The sequence below is a fragment of the Opisthocomus hoazin genome, unplaced genomic scaffold (genome assembly GCF_030867145.1).
Source record: "Opisthocomus hoazin isolate bOpiHoa1 unplaced genomic scaffold, bOpiHoa1.hap1 HAP1_SCAFFOLD_123, whole genome shotgun sequence".
In the NCBI taxonomy this organism is placed as follows: domain Eukaryota; kingdom Metazoa; phylum Chordata; class Aves; order Opisthocomiformes; family Opisthocomidae; genus Opisthocomus; species Opisthocomus hoazin.
The window spans coordinates 213280-235022 of NW_027448885.1; the positions used below are offsets into that span (position 1 = coordinate 213280).

The window sequence follows — 21743 nt, forward strand, 5'->3', positions numbered from 1 at the left end:
GACCCCAGGAGGGGACAGGGGGACACGGGGGGGGGGAGGGGACAAGTACCTGAGGTGACAGCAGGTGACAGTCGGGGTCCCGGCAGCGACGTGGGGGGGGGGGGGCAGGGGGAGGGTGGGGGATGGGCGCCCGATCTCGGGGTCCCACGGTCGCTCACGCCATGGCGGGGCCGCCAGTGACGTCACCGCCGCCGCCGATGATGTCACCACGGCGGGGCCGGCAGCTCCCAGAGATGGGGAGGGGAGGGGAGGCGGGGAGGGGGGTGGGGCCAACCTTGAACCAGGAGAAGGGGCGGAGCCTGGCCCCCTGTCCCCGCCCACTTCCCCCAAGCCCCACCCACTTCCCCCAAGCCCCGCCCCTCTGAGCCCCCCCCCAAATAACGAGGCGCCGAGGTCGTTACGGTGTCCCCAAATGAGCGGGGAGGGGGGGGTTTATTGGGGGGCGGGGTCCCCCCCGCTGCCGGGGTCCCCTCCCCCGCCGCCGGGGCCCCGGGGGGGGTCGGGGGGCCCCAGGGCCCCCAGCGCTTGCTTCAGGCGGGCGAGCTCGGAGCGGAGCAGGGCGACCTGGGGAGAGCGGCGTTAACGAGCGCAGCGCTAACGAAGCGGCGGGGGGGGGGGGGGGGGGTGGTGCCCCTCCCCCGGCACTAACGAAGCCCCCCCCCCCCCCCCCCAAAAAAACGAGGTTAATTAGTTCCCCCCCTCCGTCTCTCTAGAGTGATGAGGCTAATTAGTGGTAATTAGGGTAATGAGAGGGCGGTACCTGCTGGGGCGGGGCCCCCCCGAGGCGCCGCTCTAGGCCGCGGCTGCGGGCGTCGAGCTGGGCCCGGGCGGCCGCCGGCTCCACCAGCCCCTGGGGGGGGCAAGAAAAGGGGGGGGACACCCCCAGTGTCCCACAATGCCCCTGGGGGTCCCCCAGTTCCCACAATGCCCCTGGGTCCCCCCCCACATCCGCCAATGGCCCTGGGTCCCGCTCCCAGTCCTCCAGCGTCCCACAATGCCCTGGGGTTCCCCCCAAGGTCCCCCAGTATCCCATGATGCCCCTGGTTCCCTCCTCAGGTCCCTCAGTGGCCCTGGGTCCCGCTCCCAGTCCTCCAGCGTCCCACAATGCCCCTGGGTTCCCTCCCTGGGTCCTCCAGCATCCCACAATGCCTTGGGGCGCCTCCCAAGTCCTCCAGCTTCCCATGATGCCCTTGGGTTCCCCCCCCCCCCCCCGGGTCCTCCAGTGTCCCATAATGCCCTGGGGTGCCTCCCAAGGTCCCCCAGTATCCCACAATGCCCCTGGGGTCCCCCCAAGGTCCTCCAGTGTCCCATAGTGCCCTGGGGTGCCTCCCAAGTCCTCCAGCTTCCCATGATGCTCTTGGGTTCCCCCCCCCCGGGTCCTCCAGCATCCCACAGTGCCCCTGGGGTCTCCTCAAGGTCCTCCAGCATCCCACAATGCCCCGGGGCGGCTCCCAAGTCCTCCAGCTTCCCATGATGCCCCTGGGTTCCCCCCTCCCAGGTCCCCCCATGGCCCTGGGTCCCCCCTCCAGGTCCTCCAGAGTCCCACAATGCCCCTGGGGTCCCCCCTCCCCGGTCCTCCAGCGTCCCACGATGCCCCGGGGCGGCACTCACCCGCAGGCAGAGGTAGACGTGGGTGTCGGGGCCGGCGGGGGCCCCCACCCAGCCGGCCCCCGGCTCCGCCCCCAGGGGGAGGAGCTGCAGAGGCCCCGCCTGCGCCAGGGCCTGTAGGGCGGGGCCCAGTGCCGCCAGCGAATCCTGCGCCGCCGCCGGGCACCGCACTGCCACTGAGCGAGGGATGCTGGGATAGCCCCGCCTCCCAGCATGGCCCCGCCCCCCCGCCAACATGGCTGCCCCCACCCAGGAGGAAACATGGCCGCCCCCTCGGCATGCTGGGATTGCCAGGCCTGGGCAAGATGGCTGCCTCCAGCGGGAGCTGCCATCTTGGGGCAGAGCCAGGTGCATGCTGGGATGCGGAGTCCTCTGTGGCAGCCATCTTAACTCTGCCCCAGGGCATGCTGGGACTTGTGGTCCTCCACAGCCCTGTCAGCAATCTTGGGTGCCCCAAGGCATGCTGGGACTTGTAGTCCCTCCCCCTTACCCTGGCAGCCATCTTGGCTGCCTCCATGCATGCTGGGAGCTAGAATCCCCACAGCCCTGGCAGCCATATTGGATGTCCCAGGGCATGCTGGGAGCTGTAGGCCCCGCAGTCATCTTCGCTTTCCCAATGCATGCTGGGACATGTAGTCCCCCCAGACAGCCATCTTGAATGCCTGAGTGCATGCTGGGAGCTGTAGGCCCCACAGCCCTGGCGGCCATCTTGTCCACCCTAAGGCATGCTGGGACATGTAGTCCCCCCCACAGCCCTGTCAGCCATCTTGGCTGCCCCACTACCTGCTGGGAACTGTAGTCCCCAAGGCCTGGCAGCCATCTTGTCCACCCTAAGGCATGCTGGGACATGTAGTCCCCCCCACAGCCCTGTCAGCCATCTTGGCTGCCCCACTACCTGCTGGGAACTGTAGTCCCCACAGGCCTGGCGGCCATCTTGGGCTCCCCAAGGCATGCTGGGACTTATAGTTCCCCCCACCCGCCCCCGTCAGCCATCTTGCCCCCCACCCGCCCACCCGCCCGCGCTCACCAGGGGGCCGGGCCGCGCCCAGGCGGAAGATGTCGCGCAGTCCTCGCGCCGCCCTCGCCACCTCCTGCATGGCCGCCACCTCGGTCTCCAGCTCGGGGCAGCGCCAGCGAGCCTGGGAGGGGGGGAGAAAGCGGGGTGTCAGGGGGGTGAACCCCATGTCGGACCCCCTCCCCACCCCGCGGCGGGGTACACACCAGGCGGGCGGCGTCGGGGAAGGGGGCGAGGGCGAGGGCGGCGGGCGCGGGGGCCGGGCGGGGCAGGCGCTGCCAGAGCTCCTCGGCCAGGAACGGGGCGAAGGGGGCCAGGAGGCGCAGGCCCAGCTCGGCGCAGCTCAGCAGGGCGCGACGCGTCCCGGCGGCGGCGTCCGGGTCCCGCAGGGCCGGCTTGGCCGTCTCCTGCGGGCGGACAGACAGACGGAGGTCATGGCGGGGAGGGGACGGGCGTGGAGGCGGAGAGGTTTGGGGAGGGCGGATGGGGGCAACCAAGGTGAGGGTTGGGGTCAGCGTTCAGCAGGTGGGGTGGGACGGATGGACGGACGCGCCCAAGAGAGCGGGCTACGGTCAATGCTCAAGGAGACCCAAGGGATTGGGGAGGACGGACAGATGGACACCATCAACGATGCCAAGATGGGCTCGGTTCAAAGGCCAAGGATCTACAACAGATTGGAGAGGACAGACAGATGGACATGTTCAAGGCGAGAGACTAAGGTCAACGCTCAAGAAGACCCAAGGGATTGGGGAGGACGGACAGATGGACACCATCAATGATGCCAAGATGGGCTCGGTTCAAAGGCCAAGGATCTACAATAGATTGGAGAGGACAGACAGATGGACATGTTTAAGGAGAGAGACTAAGGTCAATGCTCAAGAAGACCCAAGGGATTGGGGAGGATGGACAGATGGACACCATCAACAATGCCAAGATGGGCTCGGTTCAAAGGCCAAGGATCTACAACACATTGGAGAGGACAGACAGATGGACATGTTCAAGGCGAGAGACTAAGGTCAACGCTCAAGAAGACCCAAGGGATTGGGGAGGATGGACAGATGGACACCATCAACCATGCCAAGATGGGCTCGGTTCAAAGGCCAAGGATCTACAACAGATTGGAGAGGACAGATGGATGGACATGTTCAAGGAGAAAGACTAAACTCAACACTCAATGAGACCCAAGGGATTGGGGAGGACGGACAGATGGACACCATCAACCATGCCAAGATGGGTTGAGTTCAACGGTCAAGGAGCTACAACCGGTTGGGTGGGATGGACAGACGGACACATTCAACAGGGTGAGGTTGGGTTAAGGTCAACACTCAACGAGACCCAAGGGATTGTGGTGGACAGACAGACGGCCACCATCAACCATGTCAAGATGGGCTGGGTTCAATGGTCTGGGGTGGGACAGACGGATGCAGTCAAGACAGCGGGCTAAGGTCAACATTCGAGGAGACCCAAGGGATCGGGGTGGACAGACAGACGGCCACCATCAACCACGCCAAGATGGGTTGGGTTCAACGGTCTTGGGTAGGACAGACAGATGGACGCAGTCAAGACAGCGGGGTAAGGTCAACGCTCAAGGAGACCCAAGGGACTGGGGAGGATGGACAGATGGACACCATCAACCATGTCCAGATGGGTTGGGTTCAACGGTCAAGGAGCTACAATAGGTTGGGGAGGACATATGGACGGACATGCTCAAGGAAGGAGACTAAGGTCAACACTCAAGGAGACCCAAAGGATTGGGGAGGACAGACAGATGGACACCATCAACCACGTCCAGATGGGTTGGGTTCAATGGTCAAGGAGCTACAACAGGTTGGGTGGGATGGACAGACAGACACACTCAACAGGGTGAGGTTGGGCTAAGGTCAACACTCAATGAGACCCAAGGGACTGGGGAGGATGGACAGATGGACACCATCAACCACGCCAAGATGGGTTGGGTTCAATGGTCTGGGGTGGGACAGACGGATGCAGTCAAGACAGCGGGCTAAGGTCAACAGTCAAGGAGACCCAAGGGACTGAGGAAGATGGACAGATGGACACCATCAACCATGTCCTGATGGGTTGAGTTCAACGGTCAAGGAGCTGCATCACGTTGGGTGGGACGGACAGATGGACGGATGGACGTGCCCAACGGGCCACTACTGGGTTTAACACCCAGGGGGGTCACGAGGGGCCGGGTGGGACAGACAGACGGGCCCACCCACCAGGTAGACGTCGCAGAAGCTACGCAACCAGAAGTGCTGGACGGCGGCGACGGCGCCGTGGACCTCCAGGGCTTCCATCCGCCGCCCGCACTCGCCCGCCGCCTGCGCCAGCCGGCTCAGCACCCACCGGTCCATGGGCTGCCGGGGCTCCGCCTGCCGAGGAAGAGGAAGGGCGACGGGTGGGGAGGGTCCCGGGGGTGGTGGCCCCCCACCCTGACCCCACCTTGGTACCTCCTCGGGGGGTTGAGGGACGAAATCGGGCCCCAGGGCGGCGAGGACGAACTTGAGGGCGTTCCAGACCTTGTTGCAGAAGTGCCGGGAGCTCAGGGCCGCGCCGACGTCCAGGCGGATGTCGTCACCTGGGGTGGGGACACCGAGGGGTCGGGGGGGACGCCACCGGTGGGGGGGGACACGGGGGTCCCCGCCGGCCCCCGCGCCCCGCTTACCGTGGACGTTGTGGGAGCACAGGGCCATGCGGAGAGCGTCGACGCCGCACTCGGGGATGCCGTGGGGGAACTGGCGCCTCTGGGGGGGGACAGGGAGGGGTTGGGGGGGGACAGGGACAGCTTTGGGGGGGGTGGGGACGGGGACAGGTCCTACCTGTCCCTCTGCGGCCACCGCGAGCTCGCGGGGGTCCAGGTTCCTGCGGTGGAGCCTCTCCTGCAGCTCCTGGAAGAGAGGAGACCCTACAATAAACAAAGCCCCCCAGCGTCCCACCAAAGGTCCGTGTCATTGGGGGGGGGGGGGGGGTCTCCGTGACCCCTCTTTGGGGTCTCGGGGGGGAGGGGTTTGTTATTGTAGGGTCTGCTCTACCTGGAGGGAGGCCCCGGCGATGACGTCGCGGGGGTCGATGACGTTGCCCAGGGATTTGCTCATCTTGCGGCCCTGGGCGTCGCGCACCAGCGAGTGCAGCAGGACCTGGGGGGGGACACACGTGGGGGGGACCCTTGGGGACACCTTGGGGACACCCGAGAGGGAAGGTGACACCACGGAGAGAGGGGATGGGGGACCCTGGGGGGCACTGGGGACCGCTTGGGGACACTGGGGACCTCCTAAAAGGGAGGTGACACCTGGGAGAGAGGGAAAAGGGGACCCTTGGGGACATTGGGGACCCCAAAGGGGGACAGGGACCCCCAAAAAGGGAGGTGACACCTGGGAGAGAGGGAAAAGGGGACCCTTGGGGACATTGGGGACCCCTTGGGGACACTGGGGATCCCAAAAGGGGGACAGGGATCCCCCAAGAAGGAAGGTGACACCCACGAGAGAGGGGATAGGGGACCCTTGGGGACATTGGGACCGCTTGGGGACACTGGGGACCTCCTAAAAGGGAGGTGACACCTGGGAGAGAGGGAAAAGGGGACCCTTGGGGACACTGGGGACCCCAAAGGGGGACAGGGACCCCCAAAAAGGGAGGTGACACCTGGGAGAGAGGGGAAAAGGGGACCCTTGGGGACATTGGGGACCCCTTGGGGACACTGGGGATCCCAAAAGGGGGACAGGGACCCCCAAGAAGGAAGGTGACACCTGGGAGAGAGGGAAAAGGGGACCCTTGGGGACATTGGGGACCCCTTGGGGACACTGGGGATCCCAAAAGGGGGACAGGGATCCCCCAAGAAGGAAGGTGACACCCACGAGAGAGGGGATAGGGGACCCTTGGGGACATTGGGGACCCCTTGGGGACACTGGGGACCCCCAAAATGAGAGGTGACACCTGGGAGAGAGGAAAAAGGGGACCCTCGGGGACACTGGGGACCTCCTAAAAGGGAGGTGACACCTGGGAGAGAGCGGATAGGGGACCCTTGGGGACATTGGGGACCCCTTGGGGACACTGAGGACCCCCTAAAAGGGAAGTGCCACCCAGGAGAGAGGGAAAAGGGGACCCTTGGGGACATTGGGGACCCCCTGGGGACACTGGGGGGGCCTGAAGGGACACAGTGACCCCTGAGAGCAGGAAAAGGGGAACCTTGGGGACACTGGGGACCCCTTGGGGACACTGGGGATCCCAAAAGGGGGACAGGGATCCCCCAAGAAGGAAGGTGACACCCACGAGAGAGGGGATAGGGGACCCTTGGGGACATTGGGGACCCCTTGGGGACACTGGGGACCCCCAAAATGAGAGGTGACACCTGGGAGAGAGGAAAAAGGGGACCCTTGGGGACACTGGGGACCTCCTAAAAGGGAGGTGACACCTGGGAGAGAGCGGATAGGGGACCCTTGGGGACATTGGGGACCCCTTGGGGACACTGAGGACCCCCTAAAAGGGAAGTGCCACCCAGGAGAGAGGGAAAAGGGGACCCTTGGGGACATTGGGGACCCCCTGGGGACACTGGGGGGGCCTGAAGGGACACAGTGACCCCTGAGAGCAGGAAAAGGGGAACCTTCGGGACATTGGGGACCCCTTGGGGACACCGAAAGGGGGATGGAGACCCCCAGAAAGGAAGCTGACACCTGGGAGAGAGCGGATAGGGGACCCTTGGGGACAATGGGGACCTCCTAAAAGGGAGGTGACACCTGGGAGAGAGGGAAAAGGGGACCCTTGGGGACATTGGGGACACCCTGGGGACACTGGGGGGGCCTGAAGGGACACAATGACCCCTGAGAGCAGGAAAAGGGAACCTTGGGGACCCCTTGGGGACACTGGGGACCCCGAGAAGGGGACAGAGACCCCCAGAAAGGGAGGCGACGCCAGGGAGAGAGAGAAATGGGGTCCCTTGGGGACACTGGGGACCCCTTGGGGACACTGGGGACACCGAAAGGGGGACGGAGGCCCCCAAAAAGGAAGCTGACACCTGGGAGAGAGGGGATAGGGGACCCTTGGGGACATTGGGGACACTGGGGACCCCTTGGGGACACTGGGGACACCGAAAGGGGGACGGAGGCCCCCAAAAAGGAAGCTGACACCTGGGAGAGAGGGGATAGGGGACCCTTGGGGACATTGGGGACCCCTTGGGGACACTGGGGACCCCCAAAGGGGGACAGAGACCCCCAAAAACGGAGGAGACACCTGGGAGAGAGGGAAAAGGGGATCCTTGGGGACATTGGGGACCCCTTGGGGACACTGGGGGGGCCTGAAGGAACACAAGGACCCCTGAGAGCAGGAAAAGGGGACCCTTGGGGACTTTAGGGACCCCTTGGGGACACTGGGGACCCCCAAAGTGGGACAGAGACCCCCAAAAAGGGAGGTGACACCCAGGAGAGAGGCGATGGGGGACCCTTGGGCACAATGGGGGGGCCCGAAGGGACACAAGGACCCCCGAGAGAAGGAAAAGGGGACCCTTGGGGATGTCAGGGACCCCTTGGGGACATTGGGGACCCCCTGGGGACATCGGGGGGGGGTTACCTGGGAGAAGGGCAGGCGCCCCGTGAGCTGCTGGCCCAGCATCACCATGCGCCCCACCCAGAAGAAGAGGAGGTCGCTGCCCGTCACCAGCACGGCCGTGGGGTAGAACCGCCCCAAATCGGGGGTCTGGGGGGGCAAAAAAAAAAGGGGGGGGGCACAGGGGGGGTCCCCCATGTCCCCCACGTCCTCTCTGTCCCCCTGTGTCCCCTGTGTCCCCCCCAAACTCACCTCTTGGGGCCAGCCCAGCGCGGCGAAGGGGAAGAGCGCGGAGGAGAACCAGGTGTCCAGGACGTCGGGGTCTGAGGGGGGGGCAGGGGGGGTCAGGGGGGACCCCAAAATGCCTCGGAGCCTGGGGGGGGGTTTGGGGGGACCCCAAAAGCCTTCAGAGCCTTGGGAGGGAAATGGGGGGGCCCCCCAAAAGACCTCAGAGCCTGGGAAGGGGGATTGGGGGGACCCCAAAAGGCCTTGGAGCTTTGGCAGGGAAATGGGGGGGGCCCCCCAAAAGGCCTCAGACCCTGGGGGGGGGGTTTGGGGGGACCCCAAAAGGCCTTGGAGTCTTGGGAGGGAAATGAGGGGGGCCCCAAAAAGCCTCAGAGCCTGGGTGAGGGTTTGGGGGGACCCCAAAAAGCCTTGGAGCATTGGAGAGGGGTAATGGGGGGCCCCAAAAGCCTTCAGAGCCTTGGGAGGGAAATGGGGGGGGCCCCCCAAAAGACCTCAGAGCCTGGGAAGGGGGATTGGGGGGACCCCAAAAGACCTCAGAGCCTGGGAAGGGGGATTGGGGGGACCCCAAAAGGCCCTGGAGCTTGGGTTGGGTTTTTGGGGGGACCCCAAAAGCCCTCAGAGTCTGGGAGGGGGGCGAGAGGGGTGTCGAGGGGTTGCTGGAGGTGTTGGGGGTGCTTGGGGGGGGATTTTGGGGGTGCTGGAGGCGGGCAGGGGGCTGCCAGAGGGTGTCAGGGGGGCTGCTGGGACTTCGGGGTGCTGGAGGATGATTTTAGGGTGCTGGAGAAGACGGGAGAGTGCTGGGGGGGCGGATTTAGGGGGGGCTGGGGGGTCCCCAGAGGGTTTTGGGGTGCACAAGGAAAATTTGAGCCAACAGAGAAGCTTTTGGGGCGCAGGGAGGGATTTTGGGGTGCAGGGAGGGATTTTTGGGGTGCAGGGATGGGAACTGGGGGACGGTGGAGGAATTTTGGGGTCCCCCCCCACCTTGGTGGAGCTGGAGCTGGTCGGGGGGGGCAGCGGAGGGCGCGGGCGGCGGCGGCGCGGGCTTCGGCCTCGTTGCGCCCCACAACCCAGGGACCTTCGGGGTCCTCGGGGGGGGACCCCGCTTCGGGGACCCCCACCCGGTAGGCGGGCACCCGGTGGCCCCACCACAGCTGCCGGGAGAGGCACCAGTCCCTGGGGGGGGGGGCGGAGAGAGGGGGGGGGAGATTAGTGGGGTCCAGATGCCTGGGACCCCCCCCCCCAGGACACCCAGGACCACCCCCCCCGGCACCCATGGGTCCCCTTCCTGAAGTCCTGAGTCCCCTCCCAGTTGCCTGGGACCCCTCCTCAGACCCCTGGGTGCCCGTCCCCCCCACCCCCCGATGCCTGGGAACTCCCCCCAGATGCCTGGGACCCCCCCCAGATGCCTGGGTCCTCTCCTGAGACCCCTGGGTACCCCCCCCCAGACCCCTGGGACCCCTGGGACCTCCCCTGGACTCGTGGATCCCCTCCTTAGACCCCTGGGACCCCTCTTTGGACCCCTGGGACCCCCCCTGGACTCGTGGGTCCCCTCCTTAGACCCCTGGGACCCCCCCCCAGACACCTGGGACCCCTCCTTAGACCCCTGGGTACCCCCCCGAACCCCTGGGACCCCTCCTTAGACCCCTGGGACCCCCCCGGGACTCAAGGGTCCCCTCCTTAGACGCCTGGGACCCCCCCCCCCCCCAGACTCCTGGGTCCTCTCCTGAGACCCCTGGATAACCCCCCTGGACCCCTTGGACCCCCCCTGGACTCATGGGTCCTTTCCTGAGACCCTGGGACTCCCCCCAGACCCCTGGGAACCCCCCCCGGAGCCCTGGGTAACCCCCCCAGACACCTGGGACCCCTCTTTGGGCGCCTAGAACCCCCCCTGGACTCATGGGACCCCTCCTTAGACCTCTAGGACCCCCCCAGACACCTAGGACCCCTCCTTAGACCCCTGGGTAACTCCCCCGGACCCCTGGGACCCCCCCTGGACTCATGGGACCCCTCCTGAGACCCCTGGGACCCCCCTCCGGATGCCTGGGTACCCCCCCTGGACTCATGGGACCCCTCCTTAGACCCCTGGGAACCCCCCCCCAGACACCTGGGACCCCTCCTTAGACCCCTGGGTACCCCCCCCAGACACCTGGGACCCCTCTTTGGACCCCTGGGACCCCCCCTGGACTCATGGGACCCCTCCTTAGACCTCTGGGACCCCCCCCCCAGACACGTGGGACCCCCCCCGGACCCCTGGGTAACCCCCCTGGACTCATGGGACCCCTCCTTAGACCTCTGGGACTCCTCCCAGATGCCTGGGAACCCCCCCCAGACTCCTGGGTCCTCTCCTGAGACCCCTGGGACCCCCCCCGAACTCCAGGGACCCCTCCTTAGACCTCTGGGAACCCCCCCCAGATGCCTGGGTACCCCCCCACAGACACCTGGAACCTCTCCTTAGACCCCTGGGACCCCTCCCAGATGCCTGGGAACCGCCCCCCAGACTCCTGGGTCCTCTCCTGAGACCCCTGGGACCCCCCTCTGAACTCCAGGGACCCCTCCTTAGACCTCTGGGAACCCCCCCCAGATGCCTGGGACCCCCCCCCAGACTCCTGGGTGCATCCCCCCCCCCCCCCTTACTCGACGTTGTCCATCCACGTTTTCCAGTTCTTCTCGTGAAATTTGGGGACGAGTCGGAGCCTGCCCGATGTCACCGCCTGGGGGGGGGGACACCCACGTGAAGGGGAGGGTCAGGGACACGGGGGTCTGGGTGTGTCCCCCCCCCCGTGTCCCTGTCACCTCCCGGGCACGTCGGGCCATCTCCTGGCACCGCAGGAACCACTGGTTCTTCAGCAGGTACTCGATGACGTCCCCAGAGCGGCTGCGGGGGACACCGAGGTCACCTCCGGCCCCGGGGCCGTGTCCCCACGGAGGGGGGGGGACACACAGGGGACGGGGGGGGGGACAGGGGGGGTACCTGCAGAGGGGCAGGGTCATGGCGTGGTCCTGGGTGCCGCGGTGCAGGCCCCGGTCAGCCAGCGCGGCCACCACCTCCTCCCGGGCCACGAAGCGGTGGACGCCCTGGGGACAGGGGACAGGGCTGGGGACAGGGCTGGGGACAGGGCTGGGGACAGCGGGAAGTGACTGGGGACACAGGGACAGGGCTGGGGACAGGGGGAAGTGACTGGGACGGGACTGGGGACACAGGGACAGGGCTGGGGACAGAGCTGAGGATACTGGGATGTGACAGGGAAAGAGCTGGGGACACAGGGACAGAACTGGGGACACAGGGACAGGGGAAAGTGACTGGGACGGGACTGGGGACACAGGGACAGGGCTGGGGACAGGGGGAAGTGACTGGGACGGGACTGGGGACACAGGGACAGGACTGGGGACAGAGCTGAGGATACTGGGATGTGACAGGGAAAGAGCTGGGGACACACGGACAGAGCTGGGGACACAGGGACAGAGCTGGGGACAGGGCTGGGGACAGGGGGAAGTGACTGGGACAGGACTGGGGACACAGGGACAGGGCTGGGGACAGGGGGAAGTGACTGGGACAGGACTGGGGACACAGGGACAGGGCTGGGGACAGAGCTGAGGATACTGGGATGTGACAGGGAAAGAGCTGGGGACACAGGAACAGAACTGGGGACACAGGGACAGGGGAAAGTGACTGGGACGGGACTGGGGACACAGGGACAGGGCTGGGGACAGGGGGAAGTGACTGGGACGGGACTGGGGACACAGGGACAGGGCTGGGGACAGGGGGAAGTGACTGGGACGGGACTGGGGACACAGAGACAGGGCTGGGGACAGGGCTGGGGACAGGGGGAAGTGACTGGGACGGGACTGGGGACACAGGGACAGGGCTGGGGACAGGGGGAAGTGACTGGGACAGGACTTGGGGACACAGGGACGGGGCTGGGGACACTGGGATGTGACAGGGAAAGAGCTGGGGACACGGGGAAGTGACAAGGGACAGAGCTCGGGACACAGGGACAGGTCTGGGGACACAGGGACAGGACTGGGGACAGAGCTGAGGATACTGGGATGTGACAGGGAAAGAGCTGGGGACACACGGACAGAGCTGGGGACACTGGGAAGTGACAAGGGACAGAGCTGGGGACACTGGGAAGTAACAAGGGACAGAGCTGGGGACAGGGGGACAGAGTTGGGGACACTGGGAAGTGCCAGGGAACAGAGATGGGGACACCGGGACAGAGCTGGGGACACCGAGATGTGACAGGGGACAGAGATGGGGACACTGGGAAGTGACAGGGACAGAGCTGGGGACAGGGGAACAGAGTTGGGGACACTGAGATGTGACAGGGGACAGAGATGGGGACACTGGGAAGTGACAGGGACAGAGCTGGGGACACGGGGACAGGACTGGGGACAGAGCTGGGGACACAGGGATGGAACTGAGGACATGGGGACTGGGCTGGGGACACCGACACGTGACAGGTGACAGAGCTGGGGACAGGGGGATGGAACTGGGGACAGAACTGGGGACACGGGGATGGAACTGGGGACAGAACTGGGGACATGGGGACTGGGCTGGGGACACCGAGATGTGACAGGTGACAGAGCTGGGGACACCAGGACAGAGCTGGGGACATTGGAATAGAACTGGGGACACCACGAAGTGACGGGGGACAGAGCTGGGGACACCGCAAAGCGACAGGGACAGAACCGGGAACACACGGACGTGACAGGGGACAGAGAGGGGACACTTTGGGGACACAGGGAGTGAGGTACCTGGAGCCACCCCCCGCCCGGGGGACGCATGGTGCCATCGTCCCCGATGACGGAGAGCAGGGGCAGCCCGTGGGCGCGGGGCCAGCGCCAGGTCCGGGGGGCTGTGCCCCGGTGTCACCTTCACCGCCCCTGGGGGGACAGGGGACAGCGCTGTCACCCACCCGCCACCCCCTGTCACCCCCTGCCACCCCCTGCCACCTCCCACTGTCCCTCAGCCACCCCCTGTCACCCCCTGCCACCTCCCACTGTCCCTCAGCCACCCCTTGTCACCCCCCAGCCAACCCCCACTGTCCCCTGCCACCCTCCCGTCACCCTGTCATCCCCCCACTGTTACCCCCTGCCATCCCCCGCTGTCCCCCCTGTCACCCCCCCATGCCCCTGTCACCCCCCCAGCCACCCCTCACTGTTCCCTGCCACCCCCCCATCCTCCTGTCACCCCCCCACTGTCACCCCCGGCCACCCCGTCACCCCCCTGTGCCCCTGTCACCCCTTGTCACCCCCCCACTGTCCCCCATCACCCCCTGTCACCCCCTACTGTCTCCTGTCACCCTCCTGTCACCCCTTGCCACCCCCTACTGTCCCCCATCACCCTCTGTCACCCTCCCGTCCCCCTGTCACCCCCCACTGTCCCCCATCACCCTGTCACCCCCCCGCTGTCCCCCCTGTCCCCCCTTGCCACTCCCCACTGTCCCCCCCTCACCCCCTGTCACCCCCAAACCACCCCCCGCTGTCCCCCTGTCACCCCCTGCCCCCCCCAGCCACCCCCCGCTGTCCCCCTGCCACCCTCCCGTCCCCCTGTCACCCCCCCCGCTGTCCATCCCATACTGGTCCCAGTGCCCCCCAGTCCTGTCCCTGTACTGGTCCCAGTGCCCCCCAGCATGGCCCCCAGTCCTGTCCCCGTACTGGTCCCAGTGCCCCCCGGCGTGGACCCCAGTCCTGTCCCAGTGCTGGTCCCAGTGCCCCCCAGTCCTGTCCCAGTGCTGGTCCCAGTGCCCCCAGTCCTGTCCCTGTACTGGTCCCAGTGCCCCCCAGCATAGACCCCAGTCCTGTCCCAGTGCTGGTCCCAGTGCCCCCCCAGTCCTGCCCCCGTACTGGTCCCAGTGCCCCCCCCAGTCCCTGCCCCCGTACTGGTCCCAGTGCCCCCCCAGTCCTGCCCCCGTACTGGTCCCAGTGCCCCCCCCAGTCCTGCCCCCGTACTGGTCCCAGTGCCTTCCCCAGTCCTGCCCCCGTACTGGTCCCAGTGCCCCCCCGTCCTGCCCCCGTACTGGTCCCAGTACCGGTGCCGCGGGCGGCTCCACGCTGGGGTCGGTGACCACGGGCAGGAGCTGCCCCGTGAAGGGGTGACGGAGGCGGCGGCCATGGAGGTGCTGGGAAGGGGCGGGGTCACTGCAGGCCCCGCCTCTGCAGGTGCAAGCCCGCCCCAGCCAGGCCCCACCCACCATGCGCTGTCCCTTTAAGAGCACCTGGGTCCCGCTCCTCCAGGGCCCCGGCACCCCTTTAAGGCGGAGCTAGCTCCTGACATCACACCCTACTGACCAATCCCTGACAGGCTCCACCCCAGCCCTCCAAGCCCGCCCCATCCATTGACCTCACATAGAGACCTTTACAGCCAACCAAGCTCCACCCCCAACGAGGAGGCTCCACCCCAACGAGGAGGCTCCACCCCCAACGAGGAGGCTCCACCCCTTTTAGCTCCAAGCCCCACCCCCGTTCCTTATACAGGCACAGCCACTGGGGAAAGGGGCGGGGCTAAAGTATAACAGCCAATACCCGCAAAGCAATTCTCCCTGTTAGAACCCACCACTTGCCTGCAAGCCCCACCCCTCTCAGAAGCCCCGCCCTTGCCTGCAAACCTCCTCCCCTTCCAAAAGCCCGCCCCTTGCCTGTGAAACACACCCCTCAGCCCCGCCCCCTGCCTGCAAAACCCCATCCCAGCCCCACCCCTTGCCCACAAACCCCGCCCCTCAGCTCCCCTGCCTGCAAGCCCCGCCCCAAAGCCCCACCCCACCTGCAAACCCCGCCCCAAAGCCCCATCCCTTTCCTGCAAACCCGCCCCAAAGCCCCGCCCCTCGCCTGCAAACCCCGCCCCTCAGCTCCCCTTGCCTGCAAGCCCGGCCCCAAAGCCCCATTCCTTTCCTGCAAACCCCGCCCCAAAGCCCGCCCCTCGCCTGCAAACCCCACCCCAAAGCCCCACCCCTCACCTGCAAACCCCGCCCCAAAGCCCCGCCCCTCGCCTGCAAACCCCACCCCCAGACCCGCCCCTTGCCTGCAAACCCCGCCCCTCAGCCCCGCCCCTTGCCTGCAAACCCCACCCCCAGCCCTGCCCTTTCTCTACAACCCCCACCCCTCACCTGCAAACCCTGCCCCAAAGCCCCACCCCTTGCCTGCAAACCCCGCCCCTCAGCCCCGCCCCTCGCCTGCAAACCCCGCCCCCAGCCCCACCCCAAGCCCCACCCCTCACCTAAAAAGCCCCGCCCCTCTCTGCAAACCCCACCCCCTCCCTGTTAAACTTTGCCCCTCCTCCTAGAAGCCCCACCCCCAGCCAAGGCCCCGCCCTCCCCGAGGCCCCGCCCCCCCCGAGGCCCCGCCCCCTCACCGTGTAGCGGGGGTCCTCGGGGTGCACGCCACGGCCACGTCCCCCAGCATCGTCTCCGGGCGGTGGTGGCCACCGGCAGCTCCAGCCCTGCCCACGCCAGCGACACGTCAGCGACAGCGTGGGACACGCCACGGACACGCGTGGGGGGGGGGGGGGAGCGCGCTCACCGTCCCCCCCCTCCACGGGGTAAGCGAAGGTGACGAGGACGCCGAAGGTGACGGGGTGTGGACAGCCGGGGACGCTCAGCGCCGTGGGGCCCGGCAGCGCGCGGGGCTCCACCTGCCCGGAGACGCCGGTGGCACCGCGGGGACAACCCCCGGGGACATCCCGGGACACCCCCAGGACACCTTGGGGGACACCCCGGGGACACCCCAGGGACACCCAGGGACAGGGGACACCCCCCGGGGACATCCCGGGGACACCCCCAGGACACCCCGGGACACCCCGGGGACACCCCAGACCAGGGGACACCCCGGGGACACCCCGGGGACACCCCAGGACCAGGGGACACCCCGGGGACATCCCGGGACACCCCCAGGACACCTTGGGGACCACCCCGGGGACACCCCAGGACCAGGGGACACCCCAGGGACACCCTAGGACCAGGGGACACCCCGGGAGATTTTGGGGACACCCCTGGCACATCACAAGAACACCCTGGGGACATTTTTGTGACACCTTGGGGACACCTTGGGGATAGGGATGCCATGGGGACACCATGAGGGTGGGGACACCTTGGGGACACCACATGGACACCCCGGGGACATTTCAGGGATGGGGATGCCATGGGGACACCCTGGGGGTAGTGACACCTTGGGGACACCACAAGGACACCCTGGGGTCACTGTGGTGACACCTGGGGACATTTTTGGGACATCAGGACAACTTGGGGACATTTTTGGGACACTGGGACACCTCAAGGACACTTTGGGGACACCACGGGGACACCTCAGGGATATTTTGGGGACACTCTGGGGACACCCCAGAACCATTTTTGGGGCACCACGGGACACCTTGGGATATTGTGGGACACCTTGGGTACACAACAAGGACAACCCTGGGGACACCTCGGGGACATTTCAGGGATGGGGAGGCCATAGGGACACCATGGGAGTGGGGACACTTTTGGGACACCACGAGGACACCTTGGGGACACCACAGGGACACCCTGGAGATACCCCAGGGACACCTTGGGGACACCACAAGGACACTTCGGAGGACACCCTGAGGACATTTTGGGGACACCACATGGACACCTCGGGACATTTCAGGGATGGGGAGGCCAAGGGGACACCATGCGGGTGGGGACACCTTCGGGACACCTCGGGGATATTTTGGGGACACCCTGGGGACACTTTGGGGACACCAGAAGGACACCTGGGGACACCGTGAGGACACCACAAGGACACCTTGAGGACACCCCAGGACACCACACAGACACTTTGGGGACACCACAAAGACACCTCGGGACACCTTGGGGATACCCTGAGGACATCTTGGGGACACCCTGGAGATACCCCAGGGACACTTTGGGGACACCACAAAGACATCTGGGGACACCCTGGGGGCCATCTCGGGGACACCACAAGGACACCTTGAGAATACCACAAGGACACCTTGGGGACAAACTGGGCCACCCTGGGGCCACCTCGGGGACACCACAAGGACACCACAAGGACACCCTGGGGACACCCCGGGGACACCATGTGGATACCCTCGAGATACCCCAGGGATACTTTGAGGACACCACAAGGACACCTTGGGGACAAGCTGGGGCCACCTCGGGGACACCACAAGGACACCTTGAGGATACCACAAGGACACCTTGGGGACACCATGTGGACACCCTCGAGATACCGCAGGGGACACTTTGGGGGACACCACAGGGACACCTTGGGGACAAGCTGGGGCCACCCTGGGGGCCACCTCGGGGACACCACAAGGACACCTTGAGGATACCACAAGGACACCTTGGGGACACCCTCGAGATACCCAGGGACACTTTTGGGACACCACAAGGACACCTTGGGGACAAGCTGGGGCCACCCTGGCGCCACCTCGGGGACACCACAAGGACACCTTGAGGACACCACAAGGACACCCTGGGGACACCACAAGGACACCATGTTGATACTCTCCAGATACCCAGGGATACTTTGAGGACACCACAAGGACACCTTGGGGACAAGCTGGGGCCACCTCGGGGACACCACAAGGACACCTTGAGGATACCACAAGGACACCTTGGGGACAAGCTGGGGCCACCCTGGGGCCACCTCGGGGACACCACAAGGACACCTTGAGGATACCACAAGGATACCCTGGGACACTTTGGGGACACCCCGGGGACACAATGTGGACACCCTCAAGATACCCCAGGGACACTTTGGGGACACCACAAGGACACCTTGGGGACAAGCTGGGGCCACCTCGGGGACACCACAAGGACACCTTGAGGACACCCCGGGGACACCATGTGGATACCCTCGAGATACCCCAGGGACACTTTGGGGACACCACAAGGACACCTTGGGGACAAGCTGGGGCCACCCTGGGACCCCACAAGGACACCTTGGGGACACCATAGGGACACTGTTGGGACACCCCAGGAACACCCCAGGAACACCCTCGAGATACCCCAGGGACACTTTTGGGACACCACAAGGACACCTTGGGACAAGCTGGGCCACCCTGGGGCCACCTCGGGGACACCACAAGGACACCCTGGGACACCACAAGGACACCTGGGGACACCCCGGAGACACCATGTGGATACCCACGAGATACCCCAGGGATACTTTGAGGACACCACAAGGACACTTTGGGGACAAGCTGGGGCCACCTCGGGGACACCACAAGGACACCTTGAGGATACCACAAGGACACCTTGGGGACATCCTCGAGATACCCCAGGGACACTTTTGGGACACCACAAGGACACCTTGGGACAAGCTGGGGCCACCCTGGGGCCACCTCGGGGACACCTTGAGGACACCACAAGGATACCCTGGGGACACTTTGGGAACACCTTGGTGACACCATGTGGACACCCTCGAGATACCCCAGGGATACTTTGAGGACAGCACAAGGACACCTTGGGGACAAGCTGGGGCCACCTGGGGGACACCACAAGGACCCCTTGAGGATACCACAGGGTCACCTTGGGGACACCTTGGGGACACCCCGGGGCCACCCACCACCTCGACGTCGGCCAGGGCGGAGCGCAGGGCGCAGGACCAGGCGACGAGGGGCGGTCGCGGCGGATCAGGCCGCGTCGTGCAGCCGGACGAAAGCCTCGGCCACCGCGCGCGAGAAGCCCTGGGGGGGGGTGGGGACAACATCAGGGACACTTGGGGACACTTGGGGCCACTTGGGGCCACCCAGCCCCCCCCTCACCGCGTCCATGGTGAAGGCGCAGCGGCTCCAATCCAGCGACGCGCCCAGCGCCCGCAGCTGCCGCAGGATTTCGTCCCCGTGCCTGGGGGACACGAGGTGTCGAGGGGGGGACGACACACAGGGACACCCCGGTGTCCTCGGCGGTGGTCACCTCGGTGTCCCCCTCCCTGTCCCTCACCGCTCTTTCCAGGCCCAGGTCTCCTCCAGGAACTGGGAGCGGGTCAGATCCTGCCGGCGCAAACCTCGGCGCTGCCACAGCCAGCGCTCCACCGCCGCCTGGGGACACCGGGGGGGGGACGTTGGGGACACCGGGGGAGGGGGACACCGGGGGGGGATGTTGGGGACAGGGGAGGGGGCTGGGGACACCAAGGGGGGGAGTTGGGGACACCTCAGGGGTGCTGGGGACACGCTGGGGGGGGACGCTGGGGACAGGGGGAGGGCGTTGGGGACACCGGGGGAGGGGGACACCGGGGAGGGGACATTGGGGACACCCCAGGCGGTCATTAGGGACACCCCAGGAGGGGGATGTTTGGGACAGGGGAGGGGGCTGGGGACACCGGGGGGGGGAGTTGGGACACCCCAGAGGTCGTTGGGGAGAGGGAAGGGTGCTGGGACACTGGGGGGGGGACATTGGGGACACCGGGGGAGGGAGACGCCGGGGGGGGACGTTGGGGACACCCCAGGGGTCATTAAGGACAGCCCAGGAGGGGGAAGTTTGGGACAGGGGAGGGTGCTGGGGGACACCAAGGGGGGGAGTTGGGGACACCTCAGGGGTGCTGGGGACACACTGGGGGGGGACGCTGGGGACAGGGGAGGGCGCTGGGGACACTGGGGGGGACGTTGGGGACACCGAGGGAGGGGGACACCGGCAGGGGACGTTGGGGACACCCCAGGGGTCATTAGGGACACCCCAGGAGGGGAAAGTTTGGGACAGGGAGGGTGCTGGGGACACCGGGGGGGGGAGTTGGACACCCCAGAGGTCGTTGGGGAGAGGGAAGGGTGCTGGGGACACTGGGGGGGGGACATTGGGGACACCGGGGGAGGGAGACGCCGGGGGGGGGACGTTGGGGACACCCCAGGGGTCATTAAGGACACCCCAGGAGGGGGAAGTTTGGGACAGGGGAGGGTGCTGGGGACACCAAGGGGGGGAGTTGGGGACACCTCAGGGGTGCTGGGGACACACTGGGGGGGGGACGCTGGGGACAGGGGAGGGCGCTGGGGACACCGGGGGAGGGGGACGCCGGGGGACACCCCAGGGTCATTAGGGACACCCCAGCAGGGGGAAGTCTGGGACAGGGGAGGGTGCTGGGGACACCGGGGGGGGGACTTTGGGGACACCCCAGGGTCGTTGGGGACAGGGGAGGGTGCTGGGGACACCAAGGGGGACGTTGGGGACACCCCAGGGGTCATTAGGGACATCCCAGGAGGGGGAAGTTTGGGACAGGGGAGGGGGCTGGGGACACCGGAGGGGGACGTTGGGGGACACCCCAAGGGTCGTTGGGGACAGGGGAGGGTGCTGGGGACACCGGGGTGAGGACGTTGGGGACACCAGGGGGGGACTTTGGGGACACCCTAGGAGGGGAAAGTTTGGGGACAGGGGAGTGCTGGGGACACCGGGGGAGGGTTTGGGACACCCCAGGAGTCGTTGGGGACACCCCAGGGGGGGAAGTTTGGGACAGGGGAGGGCGCTGGGGACACTGGGGGGGGGGTTGGGGACAGAGGAGGGGGCTGGGACACCGGGGGGGGGGGTTGGGGGACACCCCAGGGGGGGGACGTTGGGGACAGGGGAGGTCGCTGGGGACACCAGAGGGGATTGGGGACACCGGGAGGGGACGTTGGGGACACCCCATGGGGTCATTGGGGACAGGGGAGGGTGCTGGGGACACGGGGGGGGGGGGGTGGTGGTGGGGACACAAAATTCCCCCCCCCCGAGCCCCAATCTGCCCCCCCCGCAGCGCATTGGGGACACCAGGGGGTTTGGGGACACCAGGGGGGGCTTGGGGACACCGGGGGGGTGCAGGGGGTGTCACCTGGGTGGCGATGCCTGCGTGGTCGGTGCCCGGCACCCACAGGACGCTCCAGCCCTGCATCCGCCGCCTGCCACGGCAGCACCCAGGGGTGACCCCAGGACCCCCCCCCAGCACCCAGGGGTGACCCCAGGACCCCCCCCCAGCGCCCAGGGGTGACCCCAGGACCCAGGGGTGACCCCAGGACCCCCCCCCCCAGCGCCCAGGGGTGACCCCAGGACCCCCCCCCAGCACCCAGCGGTGACCCCCAGCGCCCAGGGGTGCCCCAGGACCCCCCCCCAGCACCCAGCGGTGACCCCAGGACCCCCTGTTAGCCCCCCACCACCCATGGATGACCCCAGACCCCCCGTTAGCCCCTCAGCACTCAGGGGTGCCCCAGGACCCCCCCCAGCACCTAGGGGTGACCCCAGGACCCAGGGGTGACCCCAGGACCCCCCCCCCCAGCGCCCAGGGGTGACCCCAGGACCCCCCCCAGCGCCCAGGGGTGACCCCAGGATCCCCCCCAGCGCCCAGGGGTGACCCCAGGATCCCCCCCCCAGCACCCAGGGGTGACCCCAGGACA

At 66.9% G+C, this 21743-nt stretch overlaps 1 protein-coding gene across 1 annotated transcript; it reads right to left on the reverse strand.

The window, feature by feature from the left end:
* Positions 1-397: 397 nt before the first annotated feature.
* Positions 398-21249, reverse strand: LOC142359664 (valine--tRNA ligase, mitochondrial-like). The gene is given in 28 exon segments (XM_075412138.1): positions 398-564; positions 761-850; positions 1612-1784; positions 2636-2747; positions 2830-3030; positions 4846-4998; positions 5077-5204; positions 5292-5370; positions 5446-5514; positions 5659-5763; positions 8186-8311; positions 8414-8484; positions 9389-9422; positions 9424-9580; positions 11042-11118; positions 11201-11282; positions 11379-11482; positions 13163-13234; positions 13236-13291; positions 14428-14529; positions 15759-15845; positions 15926-16037; positions 18959-19008; positions 19011-19031; positions 19034-19076; positions 19155-19236; positions 19333-19430; positions 21185-21249. Coding segments are annotated over 28 exon segments (2676 nt in total). The 5' UTR covers positions 21245-21249; the 3' UTR covers positions 398-432.
* Positions 21250-21743: the final 494 nt, after the last annotated feature.